The sequence below is a fragment of the Leucopleurus acutus genome (genome assembly GCF_964270905.1).
Source record: "Leucopleurus acutus genome assembly, chromosome: 13".
Classification (NCBI taxonomy): domain Eukaryota; kingdom Metazoa; phylum Chordata; class Mammalia; order Artiodactyla; family Delphinidae; genus Leucopleurus; species Leucopleurus acutus.
In genome coordinates, this window is record NC_139155.1 from 41,608,574 (window position 1) to 41,626,710 (window position 18,137).

At 40.0% G+C, this 18,137-nt stretch overlaps 1 protein-coding gene across 5 annotated transcripts in view; it reads left to right on the forward strand.

Moving 5' to 3' along the window:
- Window positions 1-8,616: 8,616 nt before the first annotated feature.
- The window catches only part of NOL4 (nucleolar protein 4), a gene marked incomplete at both ends in the record, with an annotated part of 393,313 nt that continues 383,792 nt past the window's right edge, over window positions 8,617-18,137 (forward strand). For all 5 annotated transcript variants that reach the window (XM_082853659.1, XM_082853657.1, XM_082853658.1 and 2 more), the window contains one exon: window positions 8,617-8,877. In XM_082853659.1, the coding sequence (XP_082709785.1) occupies window positions 8,617-8,877 (261 nt within the window). The remainder of the gene's footprint in view (window positions 8,878-18,137) is intronic.

Genomic DNA, 18,137 nt, shown 5'->3' on the forward strand with positions numbered 1-18,137 from the left:
GAAATTTAATACTCCAACAAAATGATATACTCAGATGATTTTATTTGAGTCAAAGAAATCTTGAGATTTCAAGACTATTGCTGTTTCAAAATTCAGGTATAATTGTTTTTCTACAAGAAGACATGTATGCATAAATATGCTCAGAAACATAGCTGTCTTTGTAAACCATTCTCTACCACTGACCCTCAAGGAGCTGTTTCATCTTCCCCTTGTATGTTGGGGCTTATTTCAATCATCACACCCAATTACAAATTAATGGCTAAAATGACTCAAAGGTTTGATTGGCTCACAGCTTCATTGTACCTAGTGAGGTTGTTCTTAATAAATTATGTTTTATGATATGTTAAGCAATTTGTATCTGATGCACACATGTGTAAAACTCTACCTTGAAGATTAGTTCAATCTAAAATTTGCAATTTATTAAGATAAATGCAAGTGTCTCACCCCCATAGTGGTGTTCTGCTTTTCCAAGCTATCAAGATGACCAAAGCAGACAGTTCAAAATTGAATTGCCTAAGAAGTATTTTTACATATAAATGAACACTTCGTGTTTTAAAAGTTAACTCTCATTTTCAAAACTCAGTACAAACTAGAAAAAGAACTTAAATTTTGGGAGCTTCTAAATGGTTACTCTGCTTTTTGATCAAGAAGTTTATATAAAGAGTTTTCTAAAGACTTGGGAGATGTTCATTTTAGAAGAAAAGAGACAAGAGAAATCTAAAACTTATTTTCTGCCTTGCTTTTCAATGCCTGTTAGAATAGTCCCAGGAAAACTAGGGGTAGTTTTCCCTTCAACTCTTCCCCCCCACACCAAAGGACAGTATGTTTGCATTGTTACAGCTATTTTGCAGATTCTGATACTAGAACTCAGATGTCTTCCCGTGAAAACTATTTCTAGAGTCTGTGGTTTTAGCCAAGAAATATGTGTGTCCGTTCTTGTCACTTTTAGCCTGCAAGTTAAACAAATGTCCTACAATTATTAATAATATATTGTAAATAAGATATGAGGGTTAGGTGATGGTGGTAAGATATTAATTGGTTCATTCAATAGAAATAGGAGTGAAAACTGGAAACGCGCAAAAGTATAATGGGAGTTGGGCAGAGGTGCGTTGTTCCCTCTTCCCTGAAGAGTTGTTACTTTCCATGACAAAATAACTGTTCTAAAAATAATGCAGAAATTCTATAATCGTGCTGTCCACTGAGTTGAAGATGATATGTGGATTACTGTTTTAAGCCATATATTTTGGAAGAAAAGATAAGCCATATGGCTACTGGAAATAAAGCAATATTTGGGGCCAGAAAAAAATGTATTTTCTTCTCTGTTACAAGGGACATGAACACCAGACTTAGCGTTGGACTTCATCATAGTTCTGACAGCTAGATGAAAATGTCAGGTGGATAAATGTTGAATGAATCCATATGTGGCTGTTAAAATGCAGGGATTGGCTGTGCCGTGGACTTGTTTATACAGAGATGTTAAAGGTAGGAACTAAAGAGAAATTCAGCAAATCCACTAGACCTGTAAAATCTAGTTTGTTCTTAGTTTGCACACAAGTATATATGGAAATTAACTGCTGACCAATGTATCATATTTAATGGTGATCACACCAAACAAACATAAAAGTCAATCAACTTGGGGCCAAGCAAAAAACATTAAATTTCTAATCTTTTTTCTTTCGGTTAGAAAATGGAATAAAGATACTGATACTGTAGCTTACGAATTAAAAAATAAAACAACACTTTTTTGGTGTGTCTTAGTAATGACAGCCCTAAAGATCAGAGCAATATTTAAACTTTCTAAAAATCATTTTTTTTCTGAACCAAAAGATAGCTATAGCATACTAAAGATAGCTCTTTTCAAGATTATTTGGAAGATGAATCATCATAATGGAAGTCAACTAATAAAATCAGACTTGTGACACTTTTTATGTAGTCTCAAATTTCCCTATTGGCACAATATGTACCTTTCTACTTTAACTTTGTTTATTCTGTTTCATTTTGAAAAGTTGCCATGCTGTACGGTAATCAAGTTGCTGACTGAGTTGGCCATTTGCTTCCTTTACAAATTCCTTTTCCATGGAGGAGTTATTTATAGATGGTTAAACATCTGGATGCATAATGATGTTTAGAACTTCCAGGTTTCAAAGTAGCAAGGACCATCTATCACTCTCTCTGGTCTGGCTAAAGGGCTCGAATTCTCTTACTGACTTAACTCTGTAGACAAAGGCTTTATTTGATCCCTTCAATGACAGATTTGCTCATAGGCCATCTTCAAAGCGTAGATTCCTATTTTAGCATGCCTCCGTGTCCTGATTTAATGTAGAACAGGTCTAACCAAAGTTTTCAAGCTTTAAAAATTTTCTGTATTTATTTTGAAGTCAAATTTTATTTATTTTTATTTTTTGACTTTTTAAAGATTTAATTCAATTTTTAATTTAATGAAAGATACTTTAAATTCTATAGTGCTTTACAATTTTCAAAAGTTTCACATACATGATTTCATATAATCCTATAATAACCCTTCCCCCCCATAGTGCCCCTCCCCATTCCCTCTCCCCACTGGTGCCCACCAGTTTGTTCTCTGTATGTGTGAATCTGCTTCATTTTTGTTTTATTAATTAGTTTGTTGTATTTTTTAGATTTCACATATAAGTTATATCATGCAGTATTTGTCTTTCCTTTTTAAAATTTAAATGATTAGGAATCCCCTGGCCGTCCAGGGGTTAGGACTCTGCACTTCCACTGCAGGGGGCCTGGGTTTGATCCCTGGTTGGGAACTAAGATCCTGCAAGCCAAAAAATACAGTGAGGCCAAAAAATAAAAAATAAATTAAAAAAAAAAAACTTTAGATGATTTTAGGGCCATGTAAATTTTGGAACTCACTAACAGTTTAGGTCCAGCCAAGGATTGACTCAAATTGCTTTGCTATTTTTCTCAGGCTTTCCCATCATCAGAGTTACACCAATGGGAAGCTAACTTTTGCTGTTCAGTCAGTGCATGACATTCCATTTTAGCCCTAGGGTATCAGTTTATACAAAATCAGTATCAAAAGATAGAGTCTTTCCCTTTAGGGGGATGGAGGAATGTGGATAGAGGTGATGTCTTTCATTCCCATGGCTTTAAATTTCCTGTATTTATATCTCCAGCCCAGACTTTTCTCTGTCGTTCAAGCTTCTATATTCAAATTCCTACATGAACAACTCTTTCCATATTTCAAATTTAACTTTTCTGAAATTAAATTTTTCTTCCTGCCTCTCCACCCCAACCTACTTCTGCTTCTACCTCAGCCTCCAACTCCCAATCTGTTCCTCTCTCAAACCCCCCTCTCTCAGTGTCCTCACTAGCCATACTACTAAAGCCAGAAGCCATCTGGTCATCCTTGACTCAATCTCTTCTCTCACCTGCCACATGCAATCCATCAGCAAGCCTTCTGCTATCTTTAAAACGTATCTTCAATCCTTCACTTCTCTCCCTGTACCTCGACCATTACCTTTCTAATCCATTAGTATAATATTTCACCTAAACTACTACAACTACAGCAAGTTTCCTAATTGGCCATGCTTTCCTCCTCCTAATCCTTTCTTTTCAAAGTGGCCAGTGAAACTTCTAAAAATGCATCTCATATCACATACTTCTCCTGCTTTAAATACTTGATTGATTTTCCACTGGACCAATAATACAATGCAAATTCCTTATCATGGTGACCAGTGCCCTATAGGCTATGGCAGCAAAAGACAACTCAGACCTCATAGCCTACCTCTCCCTTTGAAGCTCAATAAGCTCCAGTTACACTGGTCTTCTTTCTAGTCCTCAAACATGCCAAGAGGTCTTGCCTTTGTGCTGTGCCTGTAGTTCCCCTCCCTGGCTTTTTGACTGGTTGACTTCTTTGCATCCATCATGTCTCACAATAAGTGTTACCTACCCAGATATATCTTCCCTGAGTCACCAAGTCCCTCTAACTCTGCCACTGTTTTCTATTATAGCACCATTTTTTTCCCTCCTGGCACTTACCTCAAGGGCTAATTATTTATTTCTTTGATTATGTTTTCCTTAAAAAATTTAAGTTCCATTAGATGATGGCCATATATATACATCAGTCTTGTTGACTACTTTAACTCTAGGGCCTATCAGAGAAGTTGGTGCTCAGTAAATATTTGTTGAATGAAAGTATAATTATATGGATGGATGAATGAAGGCTTGTTTATTCTTTGAATCTTTATTTTATGATTACGGATTATCTGTTGTTTGCACTGTAACATTTTGCTGATGAATATGTAGTGTTGCATGACTATTTGTGAGGGATATTAAAATGCAAGATTTTCCAGATGTTTTTAAATGTCATATGCAAACTGACCATGAGGTTGGAAGAACTTTTACTTTCATAATAAAATCATGTTGATTGTATTTCAAAATTTGGATTATCCTTCATTAAAATATAATATATATTTTACTATATATTACAATTCTGATATAATAATTTCTGACTTCCTCTCCCTATAAATGGCATGCAGAACTCTGGGCCAGGGCTTAGTGATTGGTGTTCAGATATAGGGGTGAAGAGTCACTTTTTTGGAGAGAGATGCTCTTGGAGAGAGATGCTCTGTAGAGAATCAATTCTGAAGAAAGTGACTTGGGGGAAATGCCAATTAAATTCCAGGCAGCCTGTTCAATGAATAATTTAGCTGAAGGAAAGGCTCAGTATGACCCTCTAGGTGGAGCTGGGAAGAACTTCTAGAGAAGTTAAAAGTAAAGGAGAAAAATGAATCCAGAGTGAGTTGCTGAAGCAGATTTTAGATATTTCAAGTGCTTATGCTTTTATGTAGATAAGATATGGTAAAAGATGTTGACCCAGCCCCCCAACTAATAATGAGTACAAGTACAGGACAGAGCACACTGGAGACCAGAGAATCCACAGGGCTCTGAGAAACTTGGCTCTCAAAGTCCTAGAACTCTCTTTTCCTTTAGTCCAATGTGAATACTCTTTCAATAGTTAAAATTTACCTCTTCCTTCGAAAAAGAATGTGTCTTACATGATCTCTTTCAATTCTGTAATTTTTTTTTTTTTGCTTACATACAAAATCTAGTTAATATGACTAGGGGTTGATGACATATTTGTTTGTATTCTGTGAATCCTTTATGTCTCAAGGGTTCTAATTTCCATACACTGGTGTGTCAAGTATAATCATAAATAGAATGAACACGTGTATGTGGTCAGTCCCTATGATTTCCTTAAGTGGGGCCCAACTTCATCCAAACACCGCCCAGCAAAAGGCAACAGGAATGGCCAAGAATTATGCCTGCCTGCTTCTTCCTTCCTTCCCTTCCTCATTTTTCCTTCCTTTAGTAATTAACTAACTCAGTGTATATTTATTAAGTACTTACTGTGTGCATTGTTCATTGTGCTGGAGTTACTTGGAAAACAAGAAAATGCAACCTCTCAAGAGTCTTCCAAGCAAGATTCTATTTGAATAATGAAACATACTTACATGAAAATATATAGTACGAGGAGCAGTGCAGTTCTTGTGATCTAAAACCATGTTTTCCAAACTATAGTTGCCAGTCATCCTTTGCTGGATCATAAAATAAATTTATTGAGTTAGGACAATACTTTACCAAATAAAATAAATAAATAGGAGAAAATGGCAAATAGTGTGTATTGCATGTAATAAAAAAATACTTATTGCATAAAATTTTTGGAGGACAGATGTATGTATGCACTCTATGCCAAAGTAAAATATGTCTTACTATGAGACAAGGTTAAAAAAAATGTTTGAAAGACTCTATCCAGAGGAGTTTAGAGAGACAGATTACTTTAACTTGAGTAAGTCAAGAAAGGAAGTCTTTCTGGTTCTGAAGGTACTTGAATGAGGCTTAGAGGAGGTGGGGTGACTTTTCAAATGAAAGAGCTACCAAAACGAATTCTAAAATTGCGAATTCAGCTATAACCGTAAGAGAAAGTAAACTCTATAGAACCAGCTTAATCTTGAATGAATGACCACCCTGTGACCAACTATACTTCCAGAATCTCCTAGGAAACCTATGACCAATATACCAGGAAATCTAGATCTCTTGACTTGGAATCATCCTCCGTCTCTGATATCACCAGGGAAACTTTTAAGAGAGCTGTTCCTGTGAGGTACACACTTAGAAGGATGATGGAAAATACTATTCTGTCCAATTGCTTGTTCCAAATATTTATTTAAGATATTGAAAAAAAATTTTAATGTGAAAAGCCTAAAGATAAATACCCAATTCAATAAACTGAAAGTGATCCTTCCCTTATATGTGATCCACTTGTGACTTCTATTGGCCGGTGGATTCTCTGAGCTCTACCGGTCTAATATTTATTGGGCAAAAATAATTCAAGGACTCAGGACAACTGATTTATTTTAGCATTTTCTTTTTGATACAAAAGAAGGGAATAAAAAGAATAAAAGCAGTCAAGGTAGCCTCTAGAGGAGGAGCTGTCGATGCAGCAATCTTGCAAGTTAATGAGAATTCACCCGGGACTCTAGAACCCCCCAGAGAGGGGAGAGAGGAGGAGATGGGGAGGGGGGGTGGATAAAAACTCTTCCTTTGCAGCTGGCCCTCTCCCTCATTTGTTGCTCCAATAAGCAGTAATTAGGTCCTGAGCTAATGGTGTCAGCTGATCTGCTGTTTTTAGGCTAGACCCAGAGGAATCTCCATGGAAACCCTGCTGGAGTCGTCCCCCCACCTGGATGCTGAGTGCTCCTTTCCGCCACCTGGCTGCCGCCGGGCCCGCTGCTACCTCCTCCTGCCTCTAACCTGCAGCCTGCAGCATGCGCACTGCCCCCGGGATCCCTAAATGGGACAATTCTGTCCGTGACGTCAGCGCCCAGCCGTCTCCACAGAAACTTTTGTCCCATTGGCCAATCAGAGAGCTTGGAAGGGGCCGGGGAAGGGGGGGCGGGAGGAGAGGGGAGTGGGAGGGGTGGGGGTGAGGGGAGAGGCGAGAGGTTTAGTGTGTGGAGCTGCTCGCGCTCCGCCTGGGCTGTCAGTCCCGGCTCCAGCCGCCGCGAGACCTTCCCGGAGACGCGCTCACACACGGCGCACCCCCTGCACACCGCACGCCCTCGCTCCCTGGCTCACACACACGCACACACTAAGCCTGGCCGAGCAGGAGCCACTGACCATTTTGCAAGTGCCGGGACCAGCTGCGGCGCACTGGGTACAAACACTCCGCGTTCCCAGTCGGGGCTTTCGTCTTGGAGACCACGACGAGGGGCGAAGGTGGGCTAGGACGCGGACCCGGCGCTCAGCGCTGGTCGGGCCGCCTTGCTGGCAGAGCCGCCTCCCGGGACGGGCGCGGGCCTCCGCAGAGAGTAGAATAAAGAGGAGCGGCCGCAATCGCAGCGCGAGGAGGATGGGAACTCTCCTATTCCAAGCTCTGTAACAAACGGATGGAAATCCTGAATGGAGGAACCGCTGATTTCATTTGCTTGAGAAATCGTCCGGAGGAACTCATATTTGGCCACTCTGAGGTGTGGAGGGGGTGTCCATGACGTGGCAGGGGGAAAATAGACATCCGAAACCTCCCGTGTGAACTGCAAACTGTAACCAAGCAATGGGAAAATGATACCTCGCTATATTCTAATTTCATGCAAAGGGTTTTAAGCATCTGTATCATAAACTTACTTCTATGCCTTGTACCCAGTTCGCCAGAGACCAGAGTCCTGTCTGGGGACCCCATCATTATCCGGGAGACCCGCCGCCAGCGGCCTGCCTTCGTTTACCCACATCCCCCTGGAACGGATATCTGTTTGGGGTACCACAGGCTATCCTATAGAACTATGGCCAAATCTTCGTGAATGCTTTGCTAATTCTGGGACTTAACTCCTGGAACCTACCTCCGGGACTGGAATTTAGCCTAAATGCATCTGAAGAAATGACATTGTATGCCGCTTTAAAAATACCTTAAAAAATTTCCTGTGTAGCAGGATTTGATAGGTTTAACAACATGACAGGTAAGAACTTTCTCTCTTTCTAGTCCCTGAACGCCCCACGCAGGGAAAGGCCGAAGCGGAACAGGACCCTGGAGCGCGCTCTCAGGCGCTCGGCCGGGCAGCTGCTTTTGAGAGAGGCGCAGCCATCGCTCCTGGACCGTGGGGCCGGAGGCTGGGGAAGCTTCTGGGGCTCGCGCGGGGAGGCGGCGCTGCGCTCCACCTGCCTGCCCCGGACACAGCCCCGGGCGAGGCGTCGAGGGACCACCTCAAGTCAATAGTGGGTTTTTGATAAACCAAGGAATGGGATTTTAATTATTCAAAACCCAGCTCCTCCGGGCCAGATGCTGTTAGGATGGTCCTACTCCTACAGTATTAAAGAGACCCATCACTAAGAAGACGAGAAAAGCGTCCAAGACATCCGTCGCAATTACGAACGAACCAGAGACTTGGTAGCACAGGGCATTGATCGCTGGTGCCCAACCGACCCTCCTCCCCACTCCCCATTCCCCCCACACACACCCGAGGCAGGCTCTGGCGGCGGCCGGGACCTCGCGTCCCTACATCGTGGCGGGAGCTGCATTTTTCATGAGCCCGGGGTGAACAGGTGCGAAGTGCGCTGGGAGCATCCGGCCGGCGGCCGGGAGCAGGGAACATGGAGAGTGAGCGCGACATGTACCGCCAGTTCCAGGACTGGTGCCTCAGGACTTACGGGGACTCAGGCAAGACCAAGACGGTGACCCGTAAAAAATACGAGCGGATCGTCCAGCTCCTCAACGGCTGCGAGTCGAGCTCCACGGACAACGCCAAATTTAAATTCTGGGTCAAATCGAAGGGTTTCCAGCTGGGCCAGCCGGACGAGGTCCGCGGGGGCGGCGGCGCAAAGCAAGTGCTCTACGTGCCGGTCAAGACCACGGTGAGTGACTCGCCTTCCTCTGTTATTCGTCTGCCCGAGCAGCCCGGCGCTGGGGGGGTGGGGAGAAAGGGGGAGCCGTGAGCCACCGTTGGCTCGTTTGCCCCTACCCTTCTCAACCCCCTCCCCAAGTCGTCCCCAGTCGCGTGAGCCAGGCGCGTTTCCCCCAACGTGGAGTCTTTGTGGTCCTTTATTTTAAAGCGGCAGCGCACCTTCAGAGCGCGCAGCCCTCCTGGCCTCTGGGCTCCCGGACCCGTTGCTGGAGCTTCCATCCCCTGGTCGGGCGGCGTCCCGCGTCCTCGGGCTGGGCCATTGTCCCACGTCCTTCGCTGGGCGCCTGGCGCGTGTCCCGCCTTCGCCACCGCTCATAAAGGCCACGCTGGAACCCCAGACGCACGCTCTGATAATAGACGATTCTGATCGATAGTCTACAGTGTCTCCTTATTGGCACAAAGCCCAAACGTGGCGCTGGTCGTGGATGTGGGGTTTTCCCCCGGACACTATCAGGTTTTATTGTTAGACCGCCGCTATTGGGAGACACCGGGCTGTCCGATCGCCTTTATCACTCCCGGAGATCTTAGCACGACTATTTAGATTGTAGATAAGGTCCTGAAGATTCCTCCTCCTATTTCCCCCATTCCCTTCCTCACTTCCCCCTTTCACAAATAAAGCCGCAGCTACATGATGAACAACAACAAAGCGAGATGGGTTTGGGCGCAGTCAAGTGGTGTACGTATTTGTTCCTTATTCTGGGATGGCTCTAGTCTCATGGCCACAAAGCTCTAAGCCCAGGCGCTGGCATTGAGAGCTCAGTATACCTCAGCCTACTAGGCAGGAGCCTGTGAGGCTGGGGAGCGGCGGCAGCGTCAATTTCCTTTTTAAGGAGATGGGAATTGTGGGCTACAAGTAGGATTGCAGATCAGATCCGTAAGACCTCTTTCTTCATCATGCTAGGTGGGTACTCGTCTGGAGTAAGGGTGGGGGAGGGTATCTGGCATCCTGTACATTTTTGCCTCGCTTTCGGGTTTCTTGAGCATTTGCTCCTTTTCCTCCCTTCCTTACTGGCCACTGTTTCTCGTGCAGTATTCCTGGAGGATGCTAGAAACGAGATGCCTTGAAAGCTATTCTTCTCTATCAAACGGAGGTATATTCAATTGGAAATATGTGCATGAAAGGTTTTTCAAAGGATTATTTGGAGGACTCTTTTATGTTTGGAAAGCAGTTTATGGTTTCTTGAGATTAATTAGGGGTAGTTGTTTGAAGGGAGTATATTTCTCTCGAAATTTATATGGAAAATGGGACATGGAAATAAAGGTGAAATGGAAACACACATAAAAGTTCTGATGTTTTTTAAAAAAAATGTACCATTGTTGGAAGGTTTCTAGAAGGTCGATCTATAAATGCAGCCTTCTCTTTTAACATGTGGCATTGCTAAAGACAATGGTGAGATTGCTTTACTAAGTAATGAGCACGGATGAACTGAGGTTTATTTACATCTGGATGAGCCAGAAGTCTGTCACAGAGAATGAAGTGCTTTGATTCATTTGCATTGGGAGTAACATGAAGAACCTGATTTAAAAAAATAACTTACTGTTAGACAAAGTAAATTAGAATTCACAGCATGTGAATATATTTTCCTTTGGGCAATACGGGGCTAATTGATGAATATAATAATCATTTAAGATATATTTACCTGAATATTATTTAATAATTCTGTGTCTTTTCTTTTTAAATTGCTAGCTTGGGAGTTTGCTTTTCATTTTTTTATGTTATGCTTAGGCACCTCTGTTTACGTGTCAGATAGCTTCACTTGTGTATTGCACCAGTGAGTTTATACTTGCATGGATTTTGTTACATCCACTGTATGTATAAACAGGTGTGCCTTTTTAAAACATTAATTCAAAATTCTAATGTAAATTCTGTAATGGTTGTAGAGGTGCTAAGATAAACATGGATGCCAGTAATTCAAACCAGCATTCACATGCTCAGATACCATATTTTCATTGAAAAATTAATGCAGAGTTGTTAAAGAACTGCTGCTAAGACATCTAATATAGAGTAACAGCTCCAGGGTTAATAATAAAGTAACACGTGTGTCTCTTTTCAGTAAGGATTCCATATAGTTAGGGGAGAAAATGTAACCCTTCAGGTGATGTTCTTGGATAATGGTTTCCCGTGTAGTATTTAAGAGCTCTGATCTTCATTCAGACCCGTTTGGAAATGTTGCAGATGTTTTTAATTCATGAACTCTCCTATTGCTGTTTATGAAATTTTTATGCTGCTCCTGACATAGAATTATAGGCTCCTCCTTCTCTGAGAGGCAGCCAATCATCATTTCAATGAGTTAAAAAATAAAGATCCCCTTTTATCATGTGTTTCCCCACATCTCAAAATATTTTTCCTTAAAAATATGTTTTTTCTTTATGATAACAGGAGTGCAGTCACCAGAAAGACAAAGAATATCTTTTTCTTTTCATTCAAAGGCATATATCGGTTGAAAGAAAGTACTGTGTTTGAATGGTATTTTCAAGTAGACTAAGAATCATGCTAGCTTCTTGAGGCTTGAAGGTTCATGGCTGGCTTTGCTGTCATTGAGAGAGATTTGCGCCTGGTGTTTCAGTAACCCACTGTTGCCGGTAATTAGACATCATTACTACTGCAAAAAGGGAAAGAGAGAAGGGGAGAGGACAGGCTGGGGCTAATTAACTTCTTGTGTTTAATGAAAGAAAGGGAGACTGATAGCAACTGGGAGGTCAGACTAGAAGAGAGCAGACACCACACAGACTTAACTGAAACAGGACTACCTTTCAGTCTGAAAGAAGCTTGGTTCTACCTCTTGTTTTTCCAAAATAACATATGTAGGTTTGCAAATATTTTCCCCCCTGAAGCCTAGATATAACTGATGATAAAGTCAAGCAAGTGACAACCGACTTAAAAATGTGGAAGATTGGAGAAGATAAACATGCCCTTTAATATTTGTCCTGGCCATGCCTAAAACTGAGGAGACATATCTGTCACTGTTTAGATTACTGTGTGGCTGAGGAGATACTGTTTGGTCACCAAGCAACAATATCCTGCAACTCAGCCATTTTAGGTCTGGAGTGGGAATGTCTGTGTGCACGTGCGCGCGTACACACACACATATGTACGGTTTGCTGAGCATTGCATCTAAGTTCTTTTCCACGCTACCACTATTATTTTTATGTTCCTTCATTAAAGGTGTGAGAAATTTAGAAGTATGAAATTATGAATAACTTAAAAACAGTTCTGAAAAAGATATAGCAAATGCCTGACATTGATTAGGAAAAAAATGTTTAATCAGTGACCGTTTAAAATTAGCATTACTATGGTTACTCTATTTTATGTCTTTGATAGTTCTAGTTTAGTTTGTTTTTAGAAGCTTTGCATCCTCATTGACATTTTGTTTCTGGCAACATTAGTTGAAACATCACATTTAAAATGTAAAGCACCAGAGCACATTCTACCACTTGATCTTAGGAAAGGTAAACTTAGAAAAGAACCAGAAATTTCATTACAACTTTTCGTTAGTAATATTGTTAATGTGTTAACGTGGTTTTTTTTTTGTTTGTTTTTTTTGCGGTACGCGGGCCTCGCACTGCTGTGGCCTCTCCCGTTGTGGAGCACAGGCTCCGGAGCGCAGGCTCAGCGGCCATGGCTCACGGGCCCAGCCGCTCCGCGGCATGTGGGATCTTCCCGGACCGGGGCACGAACCCGTGTCCCCTGCATCAGCAGGTGGACTCCCAACCGCTGCGCCACCAGGGAAGCCCCTAACGTGTATTTTTTAAAAAGTCGACTGCATTGTATAAAACATTAGGAAATTCAGTAAACTCACATTTCTTTTTTTTTTTTTTCAGTCTTAAAAAAACAAGGTAATGAATATCCAAACTGTAAAATCAAATAATGTGAGCAATGCTTTTCTTGACCTGTATTTGTAGTAACAGACACTTTGGCTTAATTTTTTTTTTTTTACCATTCATGTGTATTTTTCCCCTTTATTTATTCCACTAGGAAACATAAATGGATCTTTCATCCAGAAAAGAAAATGCATTATCTCTAGTTATGTCATTTAAAAATGATGATTTATTCAGTTCTGCAATCTATAGCCTCAAATTTCATATTTTCTTGCCGTGTATACTACTAATTGATTATTGTACAGTGATTAGAATGAATATTCATGGACTGGTTCATAACCAGTTACTGTTTTTTTAGTTCCCTATGGTTTTTTGTTAATTTTTATACCACGTCAGCGTGAAGGCAGTAGTACATAAGGAGTCTGTATACATTTCCACTTGGCCTAACCCCATGCCTGAGGCACACATCATATGTATTGGGCCTTGATCTGGAATTTGCTATAGAAATTATAGAAAACAAAGCTGAGGGACATGCCAGCTATACATGATGATACTTTGTAACTCTGACACAGAGACAAATCATAATAGTAGTCACTGAGATATGAGCAATTTTTTGCTTATCTCTTAATACTTCCATACTAGTGGGAATTGCTATTGATGACCAATGCATTTTTTTTCTTCATTTAAGTATTTTGGGACACCCTCTACCATAGATCTCTGGTGGGGGGAGGGTTAAAGAGATCCCAGGTATGATTCTCAGCATTGTGGTTTATAAGCTGACTTAAGTGGTTCCTTGTGGTTTGTTGGGAGGGATAAGTCATCCATGACAAGTCCCTAGCACAGCGCCTCCTTAAGGCTCTCAGGGAATGTGGGTACCTTTACTAGAGGCCAGTTGGCCGTGAGGATTAAGGGGCAAAGGGCTTGTAGAGATAACCCCCCTGAATTTTTTTTTTTTTTTTTTCGGTACGCGGGCCTCTCACTGTTGTGGCCTCTCCCGTTGCGGAGCACAGGCTCCGGACACTCACGCTCAGCGGCCACGGCCCACAGGCCCAGCCGCTCCGCGGTACGGGGAATCCTCCCGGACCGGGGCACGAACCCGTGGCCCCTGCATCGGCAGGCGGACTCTCAACCACTGCGCCACCAGGGAAGCCCTCCCCTGAATTTTAGGAGGAAATCAGACCCTCTTAGTATATGAGGACTATCCCACACTTACTTCCGAAGATACCAGCCCTTGACTTTTCCATTGGTTCTTCCTTGTCTTGCTAGTAACTATAGTGGAGGTGAGGGGCAAGACTCGGCACTCATATGTATTCCCTCTAGAAACCTCCTGAGCCAGCGGAGATTCTGCTTGTCAAGATTTTAACTCTAGACTTTTTGCATAGGATAAAGGAAAGATGAGGAAGGAAATTCAGGGATGTGGCAACAGAACTTCCAGAGTTTCCATCTCCATGTCAAGATCATAAAGACCTTTCACTAATAGCTGTTGTACTTGCCAAGACTTTTTATATCTCACTGGGAAAATTAAAGTGAATCTAATGTGTTTTAGGTTACGTTTATTTTCATAGTCCTGGGATAACAAGATAACATGGATGGCATGGATGGCAGGAAACATGTTATAGTGGGCAGGGTATAGATTTTAGAGCAAGATTTAAATCCTGGATTTGACATTTATTTTACCTGTTAATTAGGGGAAGTTTCTTAACTAAAGACACAGTTTCTTCTTTGTAAATTTACATAATATTACTTGCCTAATTAGTTTGGGATAAGAATTAATAATCATAATTCATACTTCCTAAACATAGAGCATATATAGCATATGCCTGGCACATAGTAAATACTATAAAAACAGAAGATGTTCTAAGTATTAACAAAGCAAGAACACCGTGATGTAATTATAATTTGTGTTCTGAAGTAAAAATCACACTGTAACAGAGTTAAAATACAAGATACACATATATATATATATATATGTATTAATGTGTTTTTCACATATTTATTCTGCCTACTCCATTTTTAGAAAATAAAAATGACTTTGTCTTCTTAAAAGTGATACATTCTCATTATTTCAAAAATCTAAGGGAAAAGGAAAAAAATGCTAAAAATTCATGCTAATCTCCTGCCCAGATATAACCACCATTAGCTAATTTTGAACATGATTATAGATGTCCCTCTAAACATATATGCCAAAAGAAGATGAGACATATTGATTGATAGTGATACTGTATATGGACCAGGAAAAGTAATTTTCTGAAACTAGTATGATAATTATATGCTAATTTAAGTAAGAAGAATAAAATATAATATTACCAAAATACAACAAAAGAAAAAGAAATACACAAAATTCAAAAAATTGCTAATAAAGGCTTCTTCACAGAGGTATTTATTCCTAAAATTACTAGAAAAGATTAAGAAAAACATTGAGAGTGAATTACATTTATTTTTTAACTACAGACTTCAGTTTTATACCATATAATTGACTTTCTCCAATGGTAGGTAAGAGACAAATATATTTTCACTTCTCACCTCCTTATTACTACCTCCCTGTGTATAATTGATTACATTGATTATATTATAATTGTTATATATCTGATTTTATTATATCAGTTATATTATCTAATTGCTTTTACTCTCAAGGTTTTTTATATTTATGTTATAGTATGTAATTTGCTTCTTAAAATTATTGATATTTTCCTTTGCTGTACTTAAATGCTTATCATCCATTCTTTTACCTGGTTTTCTTTACTTCTAAATTCTTTGATTCATCAGTTGATTAACTGTGATTCCTGATCATCTTTTTTTTTTTTCTATAGAAGAGTTCCTCTGTTCTATTCTTTAAGGTTTATATGCAATTGAAAATATTTGTCCTTTGTCTTTGTACCTAAAGAGCAACCTTAGCTAGGTGTCATTTCTTCATTTCACTCTTTCCACCAGACATTATAGATAGTGTGTTAGCTCTGTTAAAATCTAAGGCAAACCTGTTTTCCAGATTTTATGGATTGTTTACTCAGGCATCCTTGAAATTAAATAATTTCACTAAGGTATGTCTTGAATTCCTTTTCTCACTCTTTCTTTCTCCTGAGTAATGATACTCATGTCCATGGCTTCAGTTGTGTCTCTGTTCTGGGGACTTACTGCACATCTTCTGGGGTTCAGATCTGTGTTTTGGGTTTTCTACTAGATGTTTCCATCAAGATATTCCAAAGCACCTAAAATTAAACAAATTCAAAAATGAATTTCTCTTCTCTCCATTCCCCCATCCTAGGTCCTCCAAGCTGACCTCTTTCAAAAAAGAAAATTCTTAAAGAAATTTTTTTCCATGGATGGCAACACAATTTGCTTACCTATCCAAGTGAAAAATCTGTCTGATATGCTTGATTTCTCCCTTTTCTTCCCTCCTTATAGTCAGTACTTGACAGTGTATTGTTGATTCTACCAACTTAATATCTCTTGAATTGACCGACCATATTCTTACCACACCATACCATGCAGTATGTCTATTGCTTGATAATTTGGTAATTTTTCCAAAACCTGTTTTGAAGGAAGGGAGTTCGCAATGTGTAATACCTCACTGGTGCTCCGTATTAATGGAATAAATGAAAATCACCTCCCAGCCCAATACCACAGATGGGAACTTCTTATTTACCACCACACAACTAGTTTTATAGCCATACTGGGAACTCTTTTTTAAAAAAATTATAATTATTTTTTAAAATTGTGGTAAAAAACACATAATATATATTTTCCAGTTTTACATGTATAAGTGTATGGTGCAATAGTATATGTACATTGTTGTGCAACAGATCTCCAGAACTTTTTCATCTTGTAAAACTGAAACTCTAGACCCAATAAACAACAATTTCCCTTTTGCCCTTCCCTCCAGCCCCTGGTAACCACCACTCTACTTTCTGTTTCCATGAATCTGACTACTTTTGATACCTCATATAAGTGGAACTACTCAATGTTTGTCTTTTTGTGATTGATTACCTCACTTAGCATAATGTCCTCAATATTCATCCATGTTAAAGTGTGTGACAAGATTTCCTTCCTTTTAAAGGCTGAATAACATGCTATTGTATGTATTTACCACATTTTGTTTATTCATCTGTCAATGGACATTGGGTTGCTTCCACCTTTGGCTGTTGAAAATAGTGCTGCTATGAAAATGGGTGTGTGAAGGATGTCCCTTCAAGACCCTGCTTTCAATTCTTTTGGATGTATACCCACAAGTGGGATTGCTGGATCCCATAGTAGTTCTATTTTTAATTTTTTCAGGAACTTCCATACTGTTTTCCTTAACAGTTATACCATCTTATAGTCCCACCAACAGGGCACAAGGATGGGCTCTTTTTAAGGCTGAGAAACTAGTGACTTTGCTTGTCATCTAGAGTTCTTTAACAAGCATGTTTTTTCTTTAGGCAATAGCAAGTATTGAATGTAATGATTAATAATAATGTTATAATAATGCTTTACATTTATCAAGTTCTTAATATATATTGGTTAAAGATTGGGCTAATACCTTTAAAAAAGTCCCCTTTAATATTCACAATAGTCCTACAGTATGAACACTTTTCATTACATACTTGAGAAAATTGTGGTTTCAGTTAAGATAACTTTCTAAAGTCACACAGCTTCTAAGTGTTAGAACTGGGATAAGAAACTATGTCAGTGGGATTCCAAAGTCCTTGCTTTGGTCTCCAAACTTGTAAAATAATGCATTCCAATAATTTAAAAAATTAAATATTCCCCCAGTATGTGTATTTTTATAAATTACATATAGTTCTGTATCAATACTTAACAGATAACACATGTTCAAAAATATATATAAGGCTGATATTAAATAGATATAAACATATATTTTTTCTTCATCTCAGTAGGTCATCTCTTGCATTCCCTGGGGTGTGCACATGCCAATTTGGAGACAATTACTCTAATTCCTAGTACAGTGTTGCTTCACAGTAAATCACTTTGGTTAAGACCTTACGCTTCAGCTAAAATATCACCTCCTCTCTTACAGGGTGGGGTGCCTCTGTACTTAATCAACACAATATTAAAATAATTTCTTAGCCATTCAAATCCATGACACCCATAAAACAGTTATACACTTCTGATGTTGGTTTGGTTGAGGTGAGTTTATTTCATCAAAGGCAAGTTGCGGCGATGGTACACAATCAAGAATAGCTGAAGTGAGGGTACAGTGAAAGTTGAAGTTGGAAAAGTAGGCTGGGACAAAATCATGGGAAACATCTACTGCCATGTTAAAAAGTTTGACCTTCATTCTATAGGGAATGGCAGCTACCAAGTGTTTGAGCAGGGATGTTATGATTTAGGTCTTATAGGTAGAGACTTGAGGTCTCTCCTTGGTTTATGCTGCAGAATATAAATCAGATGAAT